The following is a 19,720-nucleotide window of genomic DNA, read 5'->3' on the forward strand; positions in this document are numbered from 1 at the left end:
GGGACTGGCTGCTCACAGTTAGTACTGAGTCTGAACTGGCCATGGCACCAGGTCCTCTGAATGTGCTTGTTTGGGTTTTGAGAAATTGTAGTTCCAGTACACCAAGAGAGTGTCTGATTTAGGAAGGCACTTGAAAATCTATAGTTACATTAGTATTGTAGGGAACGTAGAATTTTTTGAAGGCTCAAGTTGATACGAAACAAGGTATAGATCAGGGGTAGGCAACCTTGGCTCTTTTATGATTCATGGACTTCAACTCCCAGTATTCCTGAGTCAGCTATGCTGACTCAGGAATTCTGGGAGTTGAAGTCCATGAGTCATAAAAGAGCCAAGGTTGCCTACCCCCGGTATAGATAATGCATTTCCCCCCAAAAAAACTTACATTTGATTGCGGAGAAACACTTCCTTCTTTGTTAGATAGGGCACACCTCTTGGTTGCTTTTAAATATATGAGCATGCCACTTCATGACGGAATATGTGATCATATTTGATCCGATTAAAACCTTTCATTTCTCCCTTTCATTTGAAAGAGAAGTGGCCATGTATTGATCTCAAAATAGTTCTAGACTATTTTTTAACTCTTGTCTGCTTTTTGACTGGTTTGCGTAGCTTGCCCTGGAGATGAGAGACTTCCTTACAAAAGCAGGAGTCACTCATTTGGAGAATGCTGGATTTGCAAGAGGAAAAGGTCCAGTGCAGCAGAAAAGAGAAGCACGGAGGAGAAAGACAAGTAGGCCAGTGGTGGCACTGAAGAAAGCACGTGGCAGAAAGTGTTTCACAACAGCCAGAAGCAACAGAAGGACTTGACAAGAGCCTGTCAGTGTGTGTAATTGTGTGCTTAGGATTTCTGTCAATGCATTCCAGTAACCCCAAAGTGAGAAATTCCCCATCAGGAAATGCCCAGAGGTAAGAAATGTTCATTGACCTTTAGATAGGACATGGTTATGGCTATATGACTGCTAAATAAATATGAATTATTGAATATTTCGATGTATGTTTTATCTACTGAGTACTCTTAAATTTTATTGAGCTCTATGGAACATGGTGAGATCTGTTCATTTCTTCTTCTCCAGGGCTTTCTGCTTTTGTTTTGAATTTCACTTGGAGAAAGTTATTCAGGCATAATACTTGATTTTTGTTTTCGTCTTCATTGAGAATCTTAGCATAATTTTTGCTAGGTACATTTTAGGAGAAGTGATAGGTCTAATCACTCTGCTGGGGAGAGTGGAAGGACAGAATAAATTCCAAGGAAGCACTTATATTTATATTCATAGATATTTGTAAAAGCACAGTCTGTTCACGGCTGAACTTTATTCTAAATTTATTAAAAAGAATAGTAAACCACAAGTAATTTGGTTAGATGATGCCTATTCTGCTAAAGTAACAATCTTTTTTAATGAAAAGTCATGTAGATGTGAGTGCAGAGAACCTTCTCTGGTCTTATTCCTGATTCTAATTTCATCATATCTGAGAATTAATTGATATGTTGTATTCAGTGGTGGACTGCATTTTATAATTCCAAAAGTATGAAAACTAAAATTTTAAGAGAACTTAAATGATGTTCCAGATTAATTTCTGTTATCAGGGAAGTTTTCCCCAATTTGGAATATTATCTCTGCAAAACTATTAAATATAGTGGCTATTGGGTGTAGTTTTGAAACAATTTATACATTAGTTCCATGCAGAGTATATAAAGTAAGAAATTTGGACCCAACCTTTTAATTATTACTGTGTGATATATTTGCATCTATCAGTTAAAAAGTAATTTAAGACCAAAATTTTATAATTAATGTGATTTTCTAACCAGAACAATCTTTTTTTCTTCTTCTGACAGTTGAGCTGTTTGAATCCAGAGGGGTGGTTTTGTGAACTTTTATGGTGTCTTGTTATTTACTTTGTGCTGATCTTAACGTGAGGCACCTCTTTGTACATAGAAACCATTGTCTTTATTGACAGAAGTCAAAGAGGTACATCCTCATGTGACTGACTGGTTCCTAGGATCTGGGAGGTTGCTATCTTGCTCTCTTCACTAAAGTAATAACGCCTCAAACAACTTAGTAACTCTTTCAAAGCACTTTTTAAAGTAGGAGCTGAACAATAAGCATATAGTGAATTAATTTCTTGGAGTTTCCACACTATATAATAAGACTGAGCTAGAAGCAACCGCTGAGTAAATCGGTTTGTGTATTATTATGCATTGTGTTGTATTGTGTTGTATATTATTCTCTTCATCTTTCCTTGCCAGTAGTCCTAAATCAAAACAGGAGGTGATGGTCCGTCCCCCTACAGTGATGTCCCCATCCGGCAACCCGCAACTGGACTCTAAATTCTCCAATCAGGGTAAACAGGGGGGTTCAACAGGCCAATCCCAGCCTTCTCCATGCGATCCCAAGAGCGGGGCCCATACACCAAAAGTGCTTCCAGGACAAGGAGGAAGCATGGGGTTGAAGAATGGGGCTGGCAATGGGTCAAAAGGGAAAGGAAAGAGAGAAAGGAGCATTTCAGCCGACTCGTTTGAACAGAGAGATGCTGGAACTCCCAGTGACGAATCAGAAATGAAAGGTATGTTAATATGCAAAAGTGCAGAAATATGGATGACTTTTGATTTTGATTGATTCTCTTCATTTGCTTTAACAATGTACTAGCCATGAGCTGTAAAAGCAGAGTAAATTAATAGGAATATGTATTAGAAGGTTGTTTCATAGATAGGATCCTAAAAGTATGTACACACACACATTTGACAATTCAACTCTGTAGAACTGTGTGAGCTGGGGAAATTTATATAATAGCAGCATAAAACCAGTACAGATTCTATAACAGCAGTACAAATAGGCTTGGCCAGTATCCAACACTTTGTAATATGTATTCATGTGTGTAGTGGTATTTCTGTAATGATATCAAATATATATATATATATGTTAGATTTAAATCCTAGAAGTCATACATTCATTTTCTTTTCCAGTTTTTCCTTCTATTAGAATAGGTTGGGATAATTGTTAATGTAACAACCATTAATAGTGATATTTTCCTTGGGTGCTGTCTAGTTTAATTTTTGTATCTCTGATGAGAATTTCTTTTTAATTTATTTAAGATTGTTCTGCACACAGAATTATTTGCTGAGATGGGCACTTACTTACATACATACATACATACATACATGCATGCATGCATACATACATACACATACAAATAGTCCAAAGTCAACAAGTAGACTTGAATCTGGTTCTCTCAAGTCCTACACAGGACATCCTACAATGCACGTTGGGAAGTTGTTTCTATTTTGATGCCTCCAGATTGCATTGCTTTGAACCACTTTGCCTGTTTGAGGCTTGGTACTAACTGTGGTGTACGTTGAATCTCCAAGACAAGATATGCATAACTATGTGCAGAGTAAATGGACAAGGTTGAATTATTTGTATGAATATATGGTAAATTTCTAAGTTCTTGGAACACTTGAATTTCACTTTAAATTAATATTTTAGAAAATTTTACCTTCTGTAGGGCTTCTAATTATTTTTTTTCTTATTGTGTAATGGATGTGAGAATGATCTTGAAGGACAGGGGGAAGAGGTGCTGCCTAGGAAATGATCAAACAAGATAGGGGAGGCCCCGAAGTTGTTTAATACGCAGAAAGAATCTCGGGAAAGACCCACTTTTAATGAATCAGGTGGTTAAAAGTGAGCAGAGGACATTTCTGATTTCAGACTTGCAGGATTAAGTTAGTGTAGCCTTAGAATAAAATTGAATTAGCTCATCTGGTTATGTTTCCTGTCTGGTTTACCTGGAAGGGCTGACATGTTGTTTATAAATCTTATCTTTGGTTTATTTGAACATTTTAAATTTTGTACCCATTTTAATTATTGAAAGCTGTTTTTAATGATGCGTGCATTAGAATGAGTTGAATTTTTAATGTTAATTAATTACAGATGGTCTTCAGCTTACAACCCCAAATGAGCTCAAAATTTCCATTGCTAATCAAGGCAGTTCTTAAGTGAGTTTCGTCCCCTTTTTTGCCACAGTTGTTAAACAAATCTGCAGTCTTTAAGTGAATTGTGTGGTTGTTCAGTGAATCTGGCTTCCTCCATTGATTTTGCTTGTCGGAAGCCAGCCTGGAATGTTGCAAATGGTAATCATAAGATCCTGGGATAGTGCAACTGTCATATATATACATGCCAGTTGCCAAGCTCCTAAATTTTAATCATGTGACAGTGGACTGCTGCAATGGTCATTAAGTGTGAAAACCAGTCATAAGCCACTTTTTTCAGTGCTGTTGTAATGGTCACTAAACTAATGGTAGTAAGTCAGTGACTGCCTATAATTTGCTTAAGTGCCAGCTAGTCACAAGCATGCTAAGACTATGGAATCACCTTTCCCAAATGGGATTGGTCCATTTCACTTGTGCTGGCAGGGGGGCCTACTGTGGATCCCATTAGCCAAGGAATGTCAACTGTGGGATTCAGGAGAATAGCCTTCTCTACCACAACTCCTGCCCTTTGGAACTCCTTGCTACAGGAGGTAAGATCTGCCTCCTCTTTTAGCCTTCAGGAAAGCCCTTAAAACCTGGCTATGCCGGCTGACATGGGATCCTGAAGGAGAAACTATTGGCTGGAGGCGGTTGGTACACTAACAGGGAACTCTCTTCTCCAAACCTTTCTTTTTAGTTTGTTTCATTTTTTTTGTAGTTTTTGTAATTTTTTTTATAATTTATAAATGTATTTATAATTGTTATTATATGTTGTTTTATCCTGATGTAAGCAGCTCAGAGTTGCCTGAATTGTGAGATGGGCGGCAAATAGATTTGATAAAAATAAAGAAACACAAACAAGCTTTGACACAAATGCCCCGCAGCTTTAGGAACCAGTAAAGGAAAACAGAACTTTATGTTTTGAGGCTGCATTTTCTCCATTGACCTGATTGCTTTATTCTCTTTATTTTGCCACTTTATAAGCCCTGAGACAAGAACCATGTTGTATACTTAATTTTTTGCAGTATTTTATACCCTTCCCACCCTTGCTTTAATAATAGCTGAATATTGGGGCAGTTTTGATTCCTACACAATATCAGTATTCAGTTTTTAAGTGAGCCAGGAATCTCTTTTGTACTTAGAATTTTTTAAAAAAAATCCTGTTAATTATAATGTGTGATATTCGTTATATATATTATTTATGTGCAGACTATAAGAAGCTGAAGCAACTGGTATGTTTGCTGAACCATGATGAAACTTTTGTGTGTGTTACCTATCCCAAATGTTTTATGAAATAGTTATTTCTTCCAAAGTTTCAGCTAGATGCCCTACTGCTTGGGATGTTCCCTTGCTTCAAGGCTTCTAATAAGTAACATGAATAAATTCTTTTGTAGATGGAGAACAGTTCCCTCCCCCCAAATTCTGTTTCAATTACATTAAAAAGTGGACTGTTGAAGAAATTAAAACCTACATTCTACTCTTCAAAACAGAACTCTCTTCACTTGTTTCTCTCTAGACCTTGGTTCTGCTGAACATACAAAATCACAAGATGCGTCGCATACAACACACTCCATGGTTCCTTCAAATAGTTCAGTTCCACGGTCTTCCACACCTTCCCATGGTCAGACTACAACTTCAGAGCCAGGAAGCATACAGAAGACTCCATCCAAAGTGGTCTATGTTTTTTCAACAGACATGGCTAACAAGTAGGTGGATCCATTTTAAAATAATTTTATTAAAAATTAAAATTATAATGGTAAAAAATTAAACTAAAAAATAGAAAAAAAATAGAAGCTGCAGAAAAGAAAAAGAAATTAACAGATAATAGAAAAGGAAGAAAAAATAATATGGTAAAGACAAAGAAAAATATATATAAATAAATTACTTCCCCCTTCGTCCCAACAAATATAAACAATTTTAGTGGCTTATCTTAAAATACAACAAATGATCTCTTTTTCCCATATCCCATCTCTTATCTGTGAACAAATCTTTAATATCTTATCATCAAAACCTGATCAGCAAAACATTAAGTGTTACTAGAGATAACATATCTATTTTAACCTTGATCAAGTAAATCGATTTTATATTCCTTTTACTTTCAACAATCTGGATTTCTTTTCATTTTTTGTCCCATTTCACAGCTTTGACAACCCTCCTTTGTAAATTCAATAACAGGAAAATTTCCAAGGTCTTTGTCGTGCCCAATGCCAAATATGGCAGTGAAATCCAGTTGAATTCTATTCTTTATTTGCTTATACCTATTGGACAGAAAGGGACGCGGTGGCTCAGTGGGTTAGGACGCTGAGCTTGTCGATCAGATGGTCAGCAGTTTGGTGGGTCGAATCCCGAGTGCCGCGTAACAGTGAGCGCCTGTTACTCGTCCCAGCTTCTGCCAACCTAGCAGTTCGAAAGCACGTAAAAATGCAAGTAGAAAAATAGGGACCACTACGGTGGGAAGGTAACAGCGTTGCATGCGCCTTTGGCGTCTAGTCATGCCGGCCACATGACCACGGAGACGTCCTGGGATAAGCGCTGGCTCTTCGGCTTTGAAATGGAGATGAGCACCGGCCCCTAGAGTTGGAAACGACTAGCATGCATGTGCGGGGGAACCTTTACCTTTACTTTACCTATTGGACAGAAAATTGCTCTAACCTTCTAAACCTATAGCTATATCCTGAGAGATTCTGGAGTGTGAATGCCCTAAACGTCTTCCTCTCCATTCAGCTCAGGACTGCGCAGTCTCTTAATTTGGGCTTCTCTCTGGAATGTGCTGCCTCCTTCCTGGGAAACTGTGGTGCTATTGAGATTCTCTCCCCCCTCCCCACCCCCCAAGTTCACATTCCACCACAGGTTTCTTTACATAGGATTATCTTCATATTTTATTATTGCCATCCTGTAGAATCATGCCAGATTTATCTTTTTGAATGTTGTTCTTAATGAGAAGTGAGAGCCAGTCATAGCTTCCTATTAAAAATACATCTGATGTAATTATTATCTATAAATCTATCACATCATATGTGTGATACATGTTTTTGTCTGTGTTGAAGTCGGTTTATTGTAAGAAAGCTAAAAATACTGTCCCTATGCAATATTTGATGATCTCCCTCTATATTTCAGTTCAGGATTTAAACTGATAATCTACCAGGGAAGGACAGTATCAGTTTAGATTATCATTTATTGTAGAACTTGAGTGACTGAGGAATGTGTGGATGGATGAGGAAGAGAACTGGTAGAGGATGGGAGGCACAAGTGGAAAAGGGAAGAAGTCCTAAAGAATGGAGACTTCTGAAGAAAATGGAATTAGTGAGAAGAAGACTTAAGACCTGTACTCTAAATGACTCAAGACAATGGGAGGAAGGCCAGCACATCCAAAATTGTGTTGTGTCAGTTGAATGGCCTACCGTCATGGATTGAAAGGTTTCAGTTATTATGATTGTTGTCTTCAAGGTGAAGCAGTCAATCTTTGATCTGCAGATGCCAGCATTCAGAGATTGATTAGCAGTCAGCATGAGAAGCAGCAGATTAGTGGCAGGAATGAAGAGTTACTCTTACCACTATTCAGCAGGAAGGCTAGAGGATGTAGCAAAAGGAACCAGACAAACAACTGCAAAGGCAAAAAGTAGCATGGAAGGATCAGGAAGTGGAGGAGTATGGCCAGGGTTGTACCAGACACGCAAGGAAACAGTGGGAGTTACCAGGCAAGGACTGGTTCAGCTTGGTTTTGTTCAAGTACTGCAGCTTGGGCTGCTGAGAGAAAGATTGGTGGAAAGGAGAGGAAGAGTGGTAACTCCGTGAGTGGAAGTAGAAAACAAAGATTTCCCCATTGGATCAAGATAATGTGGAGGTTAACCCCAATCTGCATGAGAGCTGGAAGAGATTGGTCAGGGGAAATTATAGCAAAGAGACAAGTTTGGCAGGATATGAGCAAATTGAGTTTTACACAGCATTGGAAAATTATGACCCACTTTCTACGTCTGTGATTTCTTCCCCAAATCTTAAGTCAAGATGGTTAGAACTTGGGATCAAGCCAAATGCCAGGTCCACTTGCAATAAATCTATCACTATCCATGATCTCATTGTGAACAAGAGGATAGATATTGGTATATATTACTGATAACTGATTGGTAAGGATGAGTGTGTTCTGTATCTGAGATGTATTCACTTGAGTTTCTAGTGCTACATTAGCCTTCATACTTAGGTAAGGAAGGAGGAGTGGCAATCATTTTCTGTGAGACCTTATGAGAAGCACTATTTTGTATGTGAGTGGAGGTAAGGCCTTATTTGTGTGGTAAGCCTTGTAGGAGAAGTTAGGAATGCTACTGTTCTACTGTTGAATTCCAGTTCAAGTTGCTAGCATTTAACAGTAAGATGATTGTTGATTCCCTTGTCCTCCTGATTCTGACTGAGTTCCATTCTACTGTCAATGAAGCTGGACTCTGAAATTCATGGCCATAGACTGGTCTGAGGTTATCATGGGTCTAATCAAAGAGATATGCTACATTTGGTCTTCAACTCAGAACAGATGACGTGTTGGTGGAAAGCATTTCCTTTAACAGTTTGTCAATAACTGGGGTTAAATAGGCCCAACATTTCTTGCAGAGAGAATGGACCAATGAAGATGGTTTCTCCAAATCCCTAATGGACTTCACAGGCTTATAAAGAGCATATGAAAATGTATGAATGATTGACTGGGAAGTTCTGTTGGGCATATAGTTTATTTTATTTATTTTATTTTAATCCCATTTATATCCCACCCTTCTCCGAAGACTCAGGGTGGCTTACAATTTTAAGCACAAACCAATGTGCTTTGGCATACTGAAACAATAAAAATGCTTGATAGGATTGCTCCTGAATGACTTCTTCTACTTTGTACTTTAAGGAGTTCCCTGAGATGAAATGGCAGAAAAGATACCTAGAATGATAATATAGGGGCAAAGTGAATATGATTGAATGTGGATACAAATTTAGCTCTGAGCCATCATTACAGGACTAGAGAGGTTAAGTGTTGTTACTTCTACCATTCTGCCTTTTTAAAATGACCTGAATCCTGTTGAGTCAGAACCAGGAATGAGCTACTGTGAAGGCATTTGTGGGTAGAGTTACTCATTTTTGCAAAGACTTCAGTTGGGAACCAGTCTGAAGAGTTGACCAAGGTGATGTCCTTGAAATTGTGAATCTCCAGTTGCCTAGAATCCTTGGTAAGGTCACTTGTGAACTTGATCCCATCTAGGTCTGTGTGGCTAGAATGAACGTTTAAATGTCAGCAAACGTCTTTTTAAGAAATGTCTTGAAAAGATGTGCTGGTATGACTCCTGCTTAAGAGGACTTCCCTGAATCCACCCATGTCAAATGACTATTGCCTAGTCATCATCCTTTCCTTTTTAGAGAGGTTTGTGAGAAAGGATTCTGGAGCAAGCAGATTATCTACACCAGGGGTCCCAACCTTGGCCACTTTATGACTTGTGGGCTTCAACTCCCAGAATTCCTCAGCCAGCACCTGTTTAGTTCTAGTAATGGACACTGGCTGCTCTCTTTATGGCAGGATTGGATGCAGGGAACATGTCTCTTCTCTTGATGCTTCTTTCATCATCCTTCAATACCATTGACTATAGTATTGTTCTGAATTGCCCAGTAAGAGATGTGATAGAAGTCTTGACCTGACTGGGAAACTGTCAAGAAGTCTGTATGAGGAAAAACACAAGTTACGGCACTGGATTTGTAGAATGATTTGATTATAAGTACCGTATTTATCGGCGTATAACACGCACCGGCGTATAACACGCACCGCCGATCACATCCATTCGCGCTGCTGTGCGGTATTTACTATGGGTCACTAACATTATATCGGCGTATAACACGCACACATCATTTGCCCCCTATTTTCAGGAAGAAAAAGTGCGTGTTATACGCCGATAAATACGGTATATATTGCTTTGTCTTGACATTAGCTGCTAGAATCTATTCAATTGAAGCAGCATAGTAGTTGTAAATAAAGCAAAACATGTTTTTTGATATATTTATCAACTCTTGAATTTTTATGGCAGAGAAGAATATTCTAAATGATGTCTTAGATGCATCTGTTTTGTTTTCCTCAGGGCTGCAGAAGCTGTATTGAAGGGACAAGTAGAAAACATTATCTCTTTTCACGTTCAGAACATCTCTAACAAGGCAGAACGAAACAGTGTATCCTTGGTAAGTAGCTTGATAAATGGAGAAGAGAATGGAAGACAGAGCTGGGCAGAAATTTGTTATATATTATTTGTATTACCATACATTTTTTCCAGGTACGAGAAGTGCTGTGCAGTTTTGTCCTCATTTGCCAAAAGAGTCAGGCTTGCTTTTTGTAGCTTGACTTGGGTGGGTGACTTTTGGTTTTGGTTCGTGCAGACAGAAGATTCTGGCAGACAGGAGGCCCTTACGGCTTGCATTAAAATGTTGTAGAATGTTCCTCACCGTCAGAACTTGATCAGATGATAAAATCTTATGTTTGTGAAAGCCATCTTTGATCAGTTTCTTCTTAACAAGAGCCATATGAAATTCTGTTTTCTTCAGAACACTCAGCTTCCGCCTCTCCGAAATGATTCAAAGCCTCAAGTTTCATCACAGCTGCCTACTTCTCAAGAACAGACTCCTCCCCAGAATGCAAAAATGCAGCAGACTCCTCCCATTCCAGTTCCAGTTCCAGCACCAGCACCTAAATCTACGAGCTCTTCTTGCCCTATTGACCAAGACCATCCTGGCCTAGAAAGTAATGTGGTGCCTGCAGGAAGTCCTGCTAACTCCACTCCTCTACAAGCTGAAGGATTTGGGCAAACTTCAACCCCCAATAATCGAGCAGTTAGTCCAGTTTCCCAAGGGAGCAATAGTTCCACTGCAGATCCTAAAGGTCCCAACCAGCAAGTATCTGGAGGAGATCCACCAAACATGGGTGAAAATCCAGACGGGCTATCCCAGGAACAACTGGAGCATAGAGAACGTTCTTTACAAACTTTGCGTGATATTCAGCGAATGCTTTTCCCGGATGAAAAAGAATTTGCCGGAGGCCAAACTGGGGGGTCCCAGCCAAATTCTGCAGTTCTGGATGGTTCCCAAAAGAAACCTGAAGGGCCAATACAGGCAATGATGGCCCAATCTCAAAGTTTAGGTAAAGGGCCAGGACCCCGGACAGAAGGAGGGGCTGCATTTGGTTCCCAAGGGCACAGAGACATGCCATTTTCACCAGATGAAGTTGGACCACCATCCATTAATTCTCAATCTGGTCCTATTGGACCAGACCACCTGGAACACATGACCCCTGAACAAGTAGCCTGGCTGAAATTGCAGCAGGAGTTCTACGAAGAGAAAAGGAGAAAGCAAGAGCAAGTTGTACAGCAGTGTTCCTTACAGGACATGATAGTTCACCAGCATGGGCCACGAGGATTAGTTAGAGGCCCCCCACCTCCATATCAGATGACCCCAGGTGATGGCTGGGGGCCTGGAGGCCCTGAACCCTTTCCTGAAAGCCTAGCCATGCCTCACTCACTACCTCCAAGAGGTATGGCCCCCCATCCCAGTGTACCTAGCAGTCAGATGCGACTGCCTGGATTTTCTGGAATGATAAACCCTGACATAGAAGGTCCCAATGTCCCAAACACCACGGGTAGGCCTGGGCTTTCAGGTGTTCCTTGGCCAGACGAAGTGCCAAAAATTTCAGATGGCCGCAATTTTCCTCCTGGGCCAGGTGTGTTCAGTGGTCCCGGACGAGGGGAGAGGTTTGCAAATCCTCAGGGCTTACCTGAAGATTTGTTTCAGCAGCAGTTAGCTGAAAAACAACTAGGACTTCCTTCTGGCATGAGCATAGAAGGAATTAGGCCCGGCATGGAGTTGAACCGGATGATTCCCCCTCAAAGACACATGGAGCCTGGCAATAACCCCATCTTTCCACGTATGCCAGTTGAGGGACCCATGAGCCCCTCTCGGGGGGAGTTTCCGAAAGGAATACCACCTCAGATGGCAGCGAACAGAGAGTTGGAATTTGGGATAGGCCCCAGCAGCATGAAAGGGGATGTGAATCTGAACGTCAACATGACTTCCAATCCACCAATGTTACCTCAGAAAATGAGGGAAGCTGGAGTGGGTCCAGAAGAAATTATGAAGATGCGCACAGGTGTCTCAGAAATGCTCCCCTCTCAGCAAAAAATGGTTCCCTTGCCATTTGGTGAGCATCCTCAACAGGACTATGGGATTGGCCCAAGACCTTTTCATCCTATGTCTCAGGGCCCAGGTGTTGGTCTCCGGAATCATAGAGAGCAAATAGGGCCTGACCAAAGGACTAACAGTCGTCTTAGCCACATGCCACCACTACCTCTGAACCCCTCCAGTAACCCAAACAGCCTCAACACAACTCCTCCAGTTCAACGCAATCTTGGACGCAAGCCCCTGGATGTCTCTGTTGGTGCCAGCCAAGTTCATTCTCCAGGCATAAATCCACTTAAATCTCCCACAATGCGCCAAGTTCAGTCTCCCATGTTGGGTTCTCCTTCTGGAAACCTCAAGTCTCCCCAGACTCCATCACAGCTGGCAGGGATCCTTGCAGGTCCAACTACCGTAGCCGCAGCTGCTTCAATCAAATCTCCCCCAGTTATGGGTTCTGCTGCTGCTTCACCGGTCCACCTCAAGTCTCCCTCCCTCCCTGCACCTTCTCCTGGATGGACTTCATCTCCAAAGCCCCCATTGCAGAGCCCTGGAATCCCCCCAAACCACAAAGCATCTCTTGCTATGTCTTCACCAGCCATGATGGGAAATGTCGAATCAGGTCAGGCTTATTTTTTCTTTTGGATCAGTAGTGTGGCTCCCTTACTTGTTTCTAAATTGTTTTGCTCTCATGCTAGTAACAATTGCTCAGCAGTTGGAGCAGGTCAATTTGTTTCTTTTGAGAATTTAGTTGTGAACACACAGTCATGTGAAACAAAGTACACTCTCTTTGAGTTCTGTGGTTTCATGTATCAGGTCATAGTAAAAAATCATCTGGTCTTTAGCAGTTCCTAAAAGTAGGTAAATACAATCTCAGATGAACAACACATGATATATTACACCATGTCATCATTTATTTTACAAAAAGAAATCCAGAATGGAGAAGCCATGTGTGAAACACTAAATGTGACTTGTGGTAGTTAGAGGAACCTCCATTAGAAGCAATAACTTGAAGCAATCATTTTCTGTATGACTTTATCGGTCTCTCACATCTTTGTGGAGGAATTTTGGCCTGCTCTTCTTCACCGTTTCTTTTCAGTTCATTGAGGTTTGTGGGCATTTATGAACAGCTCTCTTAAGGTCCCGCCAATTGGGTTAAGGGCTTGACTTTGACCGGGCCATGCAACATCTCGATTCTTTTCTTTTTCAGCCATTCTATTGTAGATTTGGTGCTGTACTTTGGGTCATTGTCCTGTTGCATTACCCTGTGTCAGCCAGGTTTTAGCTGTTAGAAAGATGTCCTCACGTTTGCCTCTAGAATACTTTGGTATACAGTGGAGTTCATGTTCGTCTCGATGACTGAAAGGTGCCCAGGTCCTGAGGCTGCAAAACAAGCCCCAGTCATTACCTCTCCACCACTGTGCTTGATGGTTGGTGTGAGATGTTTGTGCTGATTTGCTGTGTTCGGTTTTCACCAAACACGGCACTGTGCATTATGGCCAAACATCTCCACTTTGGTTTCGTCGGTCCAAAGAACAGTGTTGTGATTTGTTCAGATGCAACTTGGCAAATCAAAGCTGTGCTGCTGCTGCTTTTTTAGAGAGAAGGCTTTCTTCTGACAACCTTTCCAAAGAAACCATACTTGTTCAGTTTTTTTCCCCCTAATTATACCGTCATGAACTTCACCATTTAACATGCTAACCGATTCTTGTAAGTCTGAGATGTAACTCTTGATTTTTATTTTATTTTTTTTGCAATTTTTCTGAGTATTGCACGGTCCGATCTTGGGGTGAATTTGCTGGGATGTCCACTCCTGGGAAGATTGGCAACTGTCTTGAATGTTTTCCACTTGTGAATAATCTTCCTCACTGTAGATGGATTTTAAATTGTTCAGAAATGGCCTCAACACCCTTCCCAGATTTATGAGCAGCAACAAGATCATTGCTATGGTCTTTCCTCTTTGTCAGTGTGTTAACACACACCTCAATGCTAGAGACCAGCAAACTCCTAAAACTTCAGCTTTTATAGAGGTAGTCACACTTGTTGATGATCAATTGATCAAGAGCACTTGATTAGCAGCACCTGGCTGCTACTTAGCCCCTGCATATGTGTAGAAGCAGTAAGGATATAACTTCGTTTTTCCACACAGGGCTTCTCCATTTTGTCTTTCTTCTTGTAAAGTAAATGATGACATGGAGTAATATGAGGGTGAAGGTTCATTCTCCGAATTTGTGGGTTGGTTTCCAAACGTTTCGTTACCAGGCTAGGTAACATCTTCAGTGGCGTTTAGGGGATGTCTGTTTCAGTGCTCTTCTGTTTATAAGGGGGTGTGGGTGTTTGAATAGTAACCACCATGTGGTAAGCTGTTTGTATTTTAGTGATTTTAATGATCTCACACAAATGCTCGCTCTCACTATACACTCAAATGGAACTTAGTTTAGATTTGGCTCCATTGTGAGTTGTCAGAGAAATGGCAGTTGAAATTTTCATGAATTTTACCATTCTACAAAATGGAATTCCTTGGTCTTGAGTCACATGGCTTTGTTTTCCCTGAAGAAATTGCAAGTGCCATTTAATCTTCCAGATTTATAGTTTAAAGCAGAGGTTCTCAACCTTTTGGGCACCAGGGACCGGTTCTGTGGAGAGAGGTTTTTCTGTGGACCGGAGGGTGCGTGGTTTTGTGAGCTGCCTGCATCTCACGAATGGGGCTTTCCTTGTTTGTGTGGACCAGTTGCTGGCATGCTGCGGCCCGGTACTGGTCTATGGACCGGGGGTTGGGGACCCCTGGTTTAAAGGCAACGGACTATTCTCACCCTGTAAGGTTGTAATAAAACAAGTCTCAAATGTGCAATGTTTGCATGCAGTTGTTTGATAGATCCAGCCTTGGGAGCAATTCAGTCTATGAAATCATGTTATTCCAGGAATTAGGAAGCCAACCAAGTCAACTATTTGGGTACACTGTCCTCTAGTGTCTCAGAGAAGTCATTGCAATGGAGCAGTGATCTGATTGTGTTAATAATAGTAGGGATCTCTTGTACTTCTGAGGCCAACAGAATTTTTACTTGAGTAGTGGTCAAACTTTTTAAAATTTATGAAAGTGTTGCTAGTTTCCTATCAGTCTTCAACATGAAAAAGGTGAAGTTGCACATAGATCTTTCCAGCTCCTAAATGCTTTGCCGTTAATTTAAGTAACCCAGGCAAGGGAATAAAGTTTTATAGAATTATGGAATGTAAAGGTAGGAGAGGTTCTTAGAGACCATCTAGTTCAATCTCCTGCCCAAACTCCAGTGTAGAAATGAATTCCTACATATATATATGATACACAAAGGTGTATAATAGAGTTGACGTTCCTAGAGATATTCGTAACAAGGCAAATGATTTGGCGTTGCTGAAAAATGGATCGAAAAATGTGAAAACTGCAGTTCAGTGTTTCTAAATGTAAGATCATGCACTCAGGGAAAAAGCATACTCTGCCAGAATAGAGTACGGTGTTAAACAGAACAGAAGAAAAGGATTTAAGTACACCCATAGCAGATGACTGCATAACGAGTAAGCAGTGTGGGCAGGCAGCTATGAAGGCAAACAAAATTCTGGAATGCATCACTAGCGGGGGGGGGGGGGAGGAAGTCCTAATCCCTCTATATAGGGCTTTAGTTGCGCCCCATTTGGAGTACTATGTTCAGTTCTGGAGACATGATATTTAAAATATTGATAAGATTGAACTAATCCAGAGACAAACACCTATCAGGAGAGATTGGAGGAAATGAATATGTACAGCCTGGAGGACAGAAGGGAAATAGGGGACCTTTAAATATATCAACAACATTAATAAAGTTGTAGAAGGCAGTATTTTCAATGTTAAGCAGAAATCAAGAACCGACAGAAATGAAGTTCAAAAAGTAGCCTTAGAAAGTATTACTTCACAGAAAGAGGAGTTGGAAACTTAGAACCAACTTCCAGTAGAGGTGATGGGTCAGTCATCAGTAACTGAGTTTAAACATACTTGGGATAAATACATGTTCATCATCTGACAAAAAAAATATAAAAAAATCTCAAAAGGGCAAACTTGATGAACCACTAGATCTTTTTCTGCTGTTAGTTCTCTTATGTTCAGATATTGCTGCTTGAAGGAGAAGCCACCATTTCCCAATGGCAATCTGCTCCACTAATAAGCAGCAGTAAATAGTAGCATATTTTTTCCAACTGTTCCTTTTTCTGGGATTCTTCTAATCTTGATAGGTCTCCTCTTGACATCCTTAAGTTTATCAATGTTCTTACAAAAATTCAGAGCCCAGAATTGGATGCGATATATACTAGGTATAGTAGGATGAAAACAAAATTAGAGAAATTGATCCTGAAATTACATTTTTGTTATTGTAGTCTGATTGCATTTGATGGTGGTGGTTGTTCATAGCAGCAACACAGTGTAAGCTCTTGTCCAGTATGTGATCCTCCAAGACATCCAGATCCTTTTCATATGTATTGAGGCCCAGTGTGGTTATCCAATCTTATATTCATACTTCTGTTTTTTCTTACCCAAATATGTTACATTGATGTTGCTATATTCCTTATTTCTGCCCATTTTTTCAGTTTGTCAAAATATTTCTGAATTTAGGTATTCCTTAAGAAGTCTCTCTTATCTTTTGTAACCTGCAAATTTGGTGACCTTCTAGCTTCTCATCTAAACAATTGTACCACTGATGTATACTTACTGGGAAATATTGTTCATTTAGATGTATATCCGGCTAGTGTAGTATGGCACGGCCTGCATTTTTGCATCTTCTCTGCTAGAATTTCCTGGGAGACAATGTCAAATGTTTAAGTCAAGGTACTACGCCCACTGCACTACCACAATCACTTAAGCTGGTTGCCCTAATAAAAAGGAGATCGTGTTGATTTAGCATGGCTTGTTCATGATAAACCCATATTGACTTCTGTTAAACAGCCGTTGTATTCCCAATGCTCCCAAAGTGAAATTAATAACTTTTTAAGAGTTTTTGTTTAGTATCAGAGTTAAGCCAGCTCATCTGTAGTTATCAGGGATGTACTTCTCTTTTTTCCTTTTGAAGATTTGCCCTTTTCTAGTCATCTGGGACTATATGTTTCAGGCAGGGGGACTTTGGAATGACATCAGCAAGCTTTTCCAAGATTCATAGATGTGACTGACCTGATTCTACAGATTTAACTATAGTAATCGGGTTCCCTACCCATATATCTTTGAGTGTCACATTGTCTTTTCTGTTTCATTCCATTTAAACACAATTCCCTTTGGAGAGAAGACTCAAAGGAAATCAGGAGTCATGCCTTTTTCTTATCACCTGTTACTATCTGACATTATACAAGCAGTTTTTCTTTCTTTCTTTTACTACTGACATGGCAAAAAAAAAGCTGCTTTGATGTCTTTAGCTTGCCTATTTTCCCTTTATGCTTAAGCTTTTATAACTTTCTGCAAATAGCTATTTGATGGTATACCTCTTTGATGAAGTAAAATACTCAGATTTCATTTGAATGTGAATAAGAAGTTATTTCTGAAATTCAAAAGTCACCCTCTGAAATAAGGTTCTCTTCCTCACTTTCTAATTATTAGTCTGACGGTAGTAATGTTTCCAACCAACACACCGTCCTTGTCCTTTTATTTGTCCTATCTGAATACTAACCAAATTTAATTCTAGAATTATTAAAATAAAAATGCTTCACTATATGCAGAATGTGGTTTAAATTGTAAAACAATTTTGCCTAGAATTTTTGCTATGGTCAGTAATTACTATCATATTAGAATATTAGAGAAAAATTACAAGCTAGTTAGACTTTTGCATTTAAAAATAGTTTACAACAGTGTGTAAACTTTGAAGTGCTTCCTGCTTGTTCGGCTTTACTTCCCCATGTCCTCCGAAAAGGAGCTGTAATGCTTGCATTGGGATTTCCACTAGTAAGGTAACTAATATTCAAAATAAATGTTTAATTAAAATAGGGAAGATTGTGAAAGTGGTATTTTGTAACCATTCATTTTCTTCCAAAGCCATCTACAAGTACAATACCTCTTGCCCTGGTTTATCGATAGGTACAAAACAGATATGGTGACTACTACCACCATATTCATTAATGCCACCTTGTTGTGAGATGGGCAGCAAATAAATTTAATAAATAAATGCTTGCTTTCAAACTGCTGCTTAATCCTATGTAGTACATATATCGTATATAATATAATTCTTGACTCTTGTGCATTTCTTGTAACAAACATGTCATGAGAAGCTGCAGTTGCTTCACTTGAGATGTAGCCCATCTTTCTTCCTTTCATTTAGGCACTCATATGACTCGGTATGACTGTGTTGAAGACAAACCTAGCTATCACAAAAAAGCAGAATGAGCAACAAGGACAGAATATGTCTCTTCAGGGTTATGTCCTTTTTTTATTTGAAGATTGATGGGGTAATATTGGGAAGGTCCTATTTTTACAAATTAGCTAAAGGTCAATTAAATTACAGCACCTTTCTCTATCCATCATAAGAATTCTAGAACACTTTAAAGCTTAATTAGCCTTGAATAGTTAGATCTTGTGGTCTCCTGTAAACATTTATTATGAAACACAGTGTGGCCAAAGCATCATGGTCTTTGGAGAGAGCGACTGTTGTTGTGTTCAGTTATTTTTTGGTAGACAAATTGTAGAACAGCTTTCCTTATAATAGCTCAGTGGAAGATCATGTACCTTGCATACAGCAGATTCTAAGTTCATCCCTCGCATGTTCCTGCTGAGGGGGAAACTCTACAAGTACATGATAAAAAGCAAGATTAGAACAAACAAAAATGTTACGAAGTAATTTCAAATGGCTGCGGGAGCGTCTAAGTTAGAAGCCAGGAACTTTTGGCAATGCATATATTTCTGATAAAGTTTATTAAGCAATGTACTTTTTTTTAAAAAAAAATTAACTTGCATGTATTTGTTTCCAGGTGGTGCACCGCCTTCAACAGTTAGTCAGAATGTTCCTGTGACTCTTTCTGGAAATCTTCCTTCCAGCAGTCCTTATACTATTCCTCCAGAACCTACCCTTTCTCAAAATCCTCTTTCTATCATGATGTCCCGGATGTCCAAGTTCGCTATGCCCAGTTCAACACCGCTCTATCATGATGCTATCAAGACTGTAGCCTCATCAGATGATGACTCTCCTCCAGCGCGTTCCCCAAATTTACCATCAATTAACAATCTTTCAGGTAAATAGCAAGAATCCTGCAAATGCTGTTACCTGATCACATACAGTTCTACCCTCTGTCTTGAGATAATATAAATAAAAATGCAATTATGATGTGGGGAAAACAGATGAATTTGTAGATTTAGCTCACTAAGGTTGTACCAATAAAAAGCATGATTTGAGAGCAAAGAATTGACTATGATTAGCCAGACATGAATTCACAGTGAGCATAGTAAAAGGCACGTACTGGGGATATTTTAATAATATGTTTCGTGGGACACTCTCCTTATAAACATATACGCAAGGGCTTTCCCCTTACTGCCCTTTCTTTTTCTGTTCTTACCTTTCTACTATCAGTACTTCTCTGAATATATTTCCTTATATTTAAAATGGAGCA

General features: G+C 39.7%; 1 protein-coding gene across 4 annotated transcripts in view; it reads left to right on the forward strand.

The window, feature by feature from the left end:
* Positions 1–19,720, forward strand: part of BCL9 (BCL9 transcription coactivator) — a 129,179-nt gene that overhangs the window by 101,786 nt on the left and 7,673 nt on the right. For all 4 annotated transcript variants that reach the window (XM_081327191.1, XM_081327190.1, XM_081327192.1 and 1 more), the window contains 6 exons: positions 610–906; positions 2,246–2,562; positions 5,481–5,670; positions 10,060–10,156; positions 10,517–12,758; positions 19,085–19,345. In XM_081327191.1, coding sequence (XP_081183317.1) covers positions 854–906; positions 2,246–2,562; positions 5,481–5,670; positions 10,060–10,156; positions 10,517–12,758; positions 19,085–19,345 — 3,160 coding nt within the window. In that variant the 5' untranslated portion in view covers positions 610–853. The remainder of the gene's footprint in view (positions 1–609; positions 907–2,245; positions 2,563–5,480; positions 5,671–10,059; positions 10,157–10,516; positions 12,759–19,084; positions 19,346–19,720) is intronic.

The sequence above is a fragment of the Vipera berus genome, assembly GCF_964194415.1.
Source record: "Vipera berus genome assembly, chromosome: 4".
NCBI lineage: Eukaryota > Metazoa > Chordata > Lepidosauria > Squamata > Viperidae > Vipera > Vipera berus.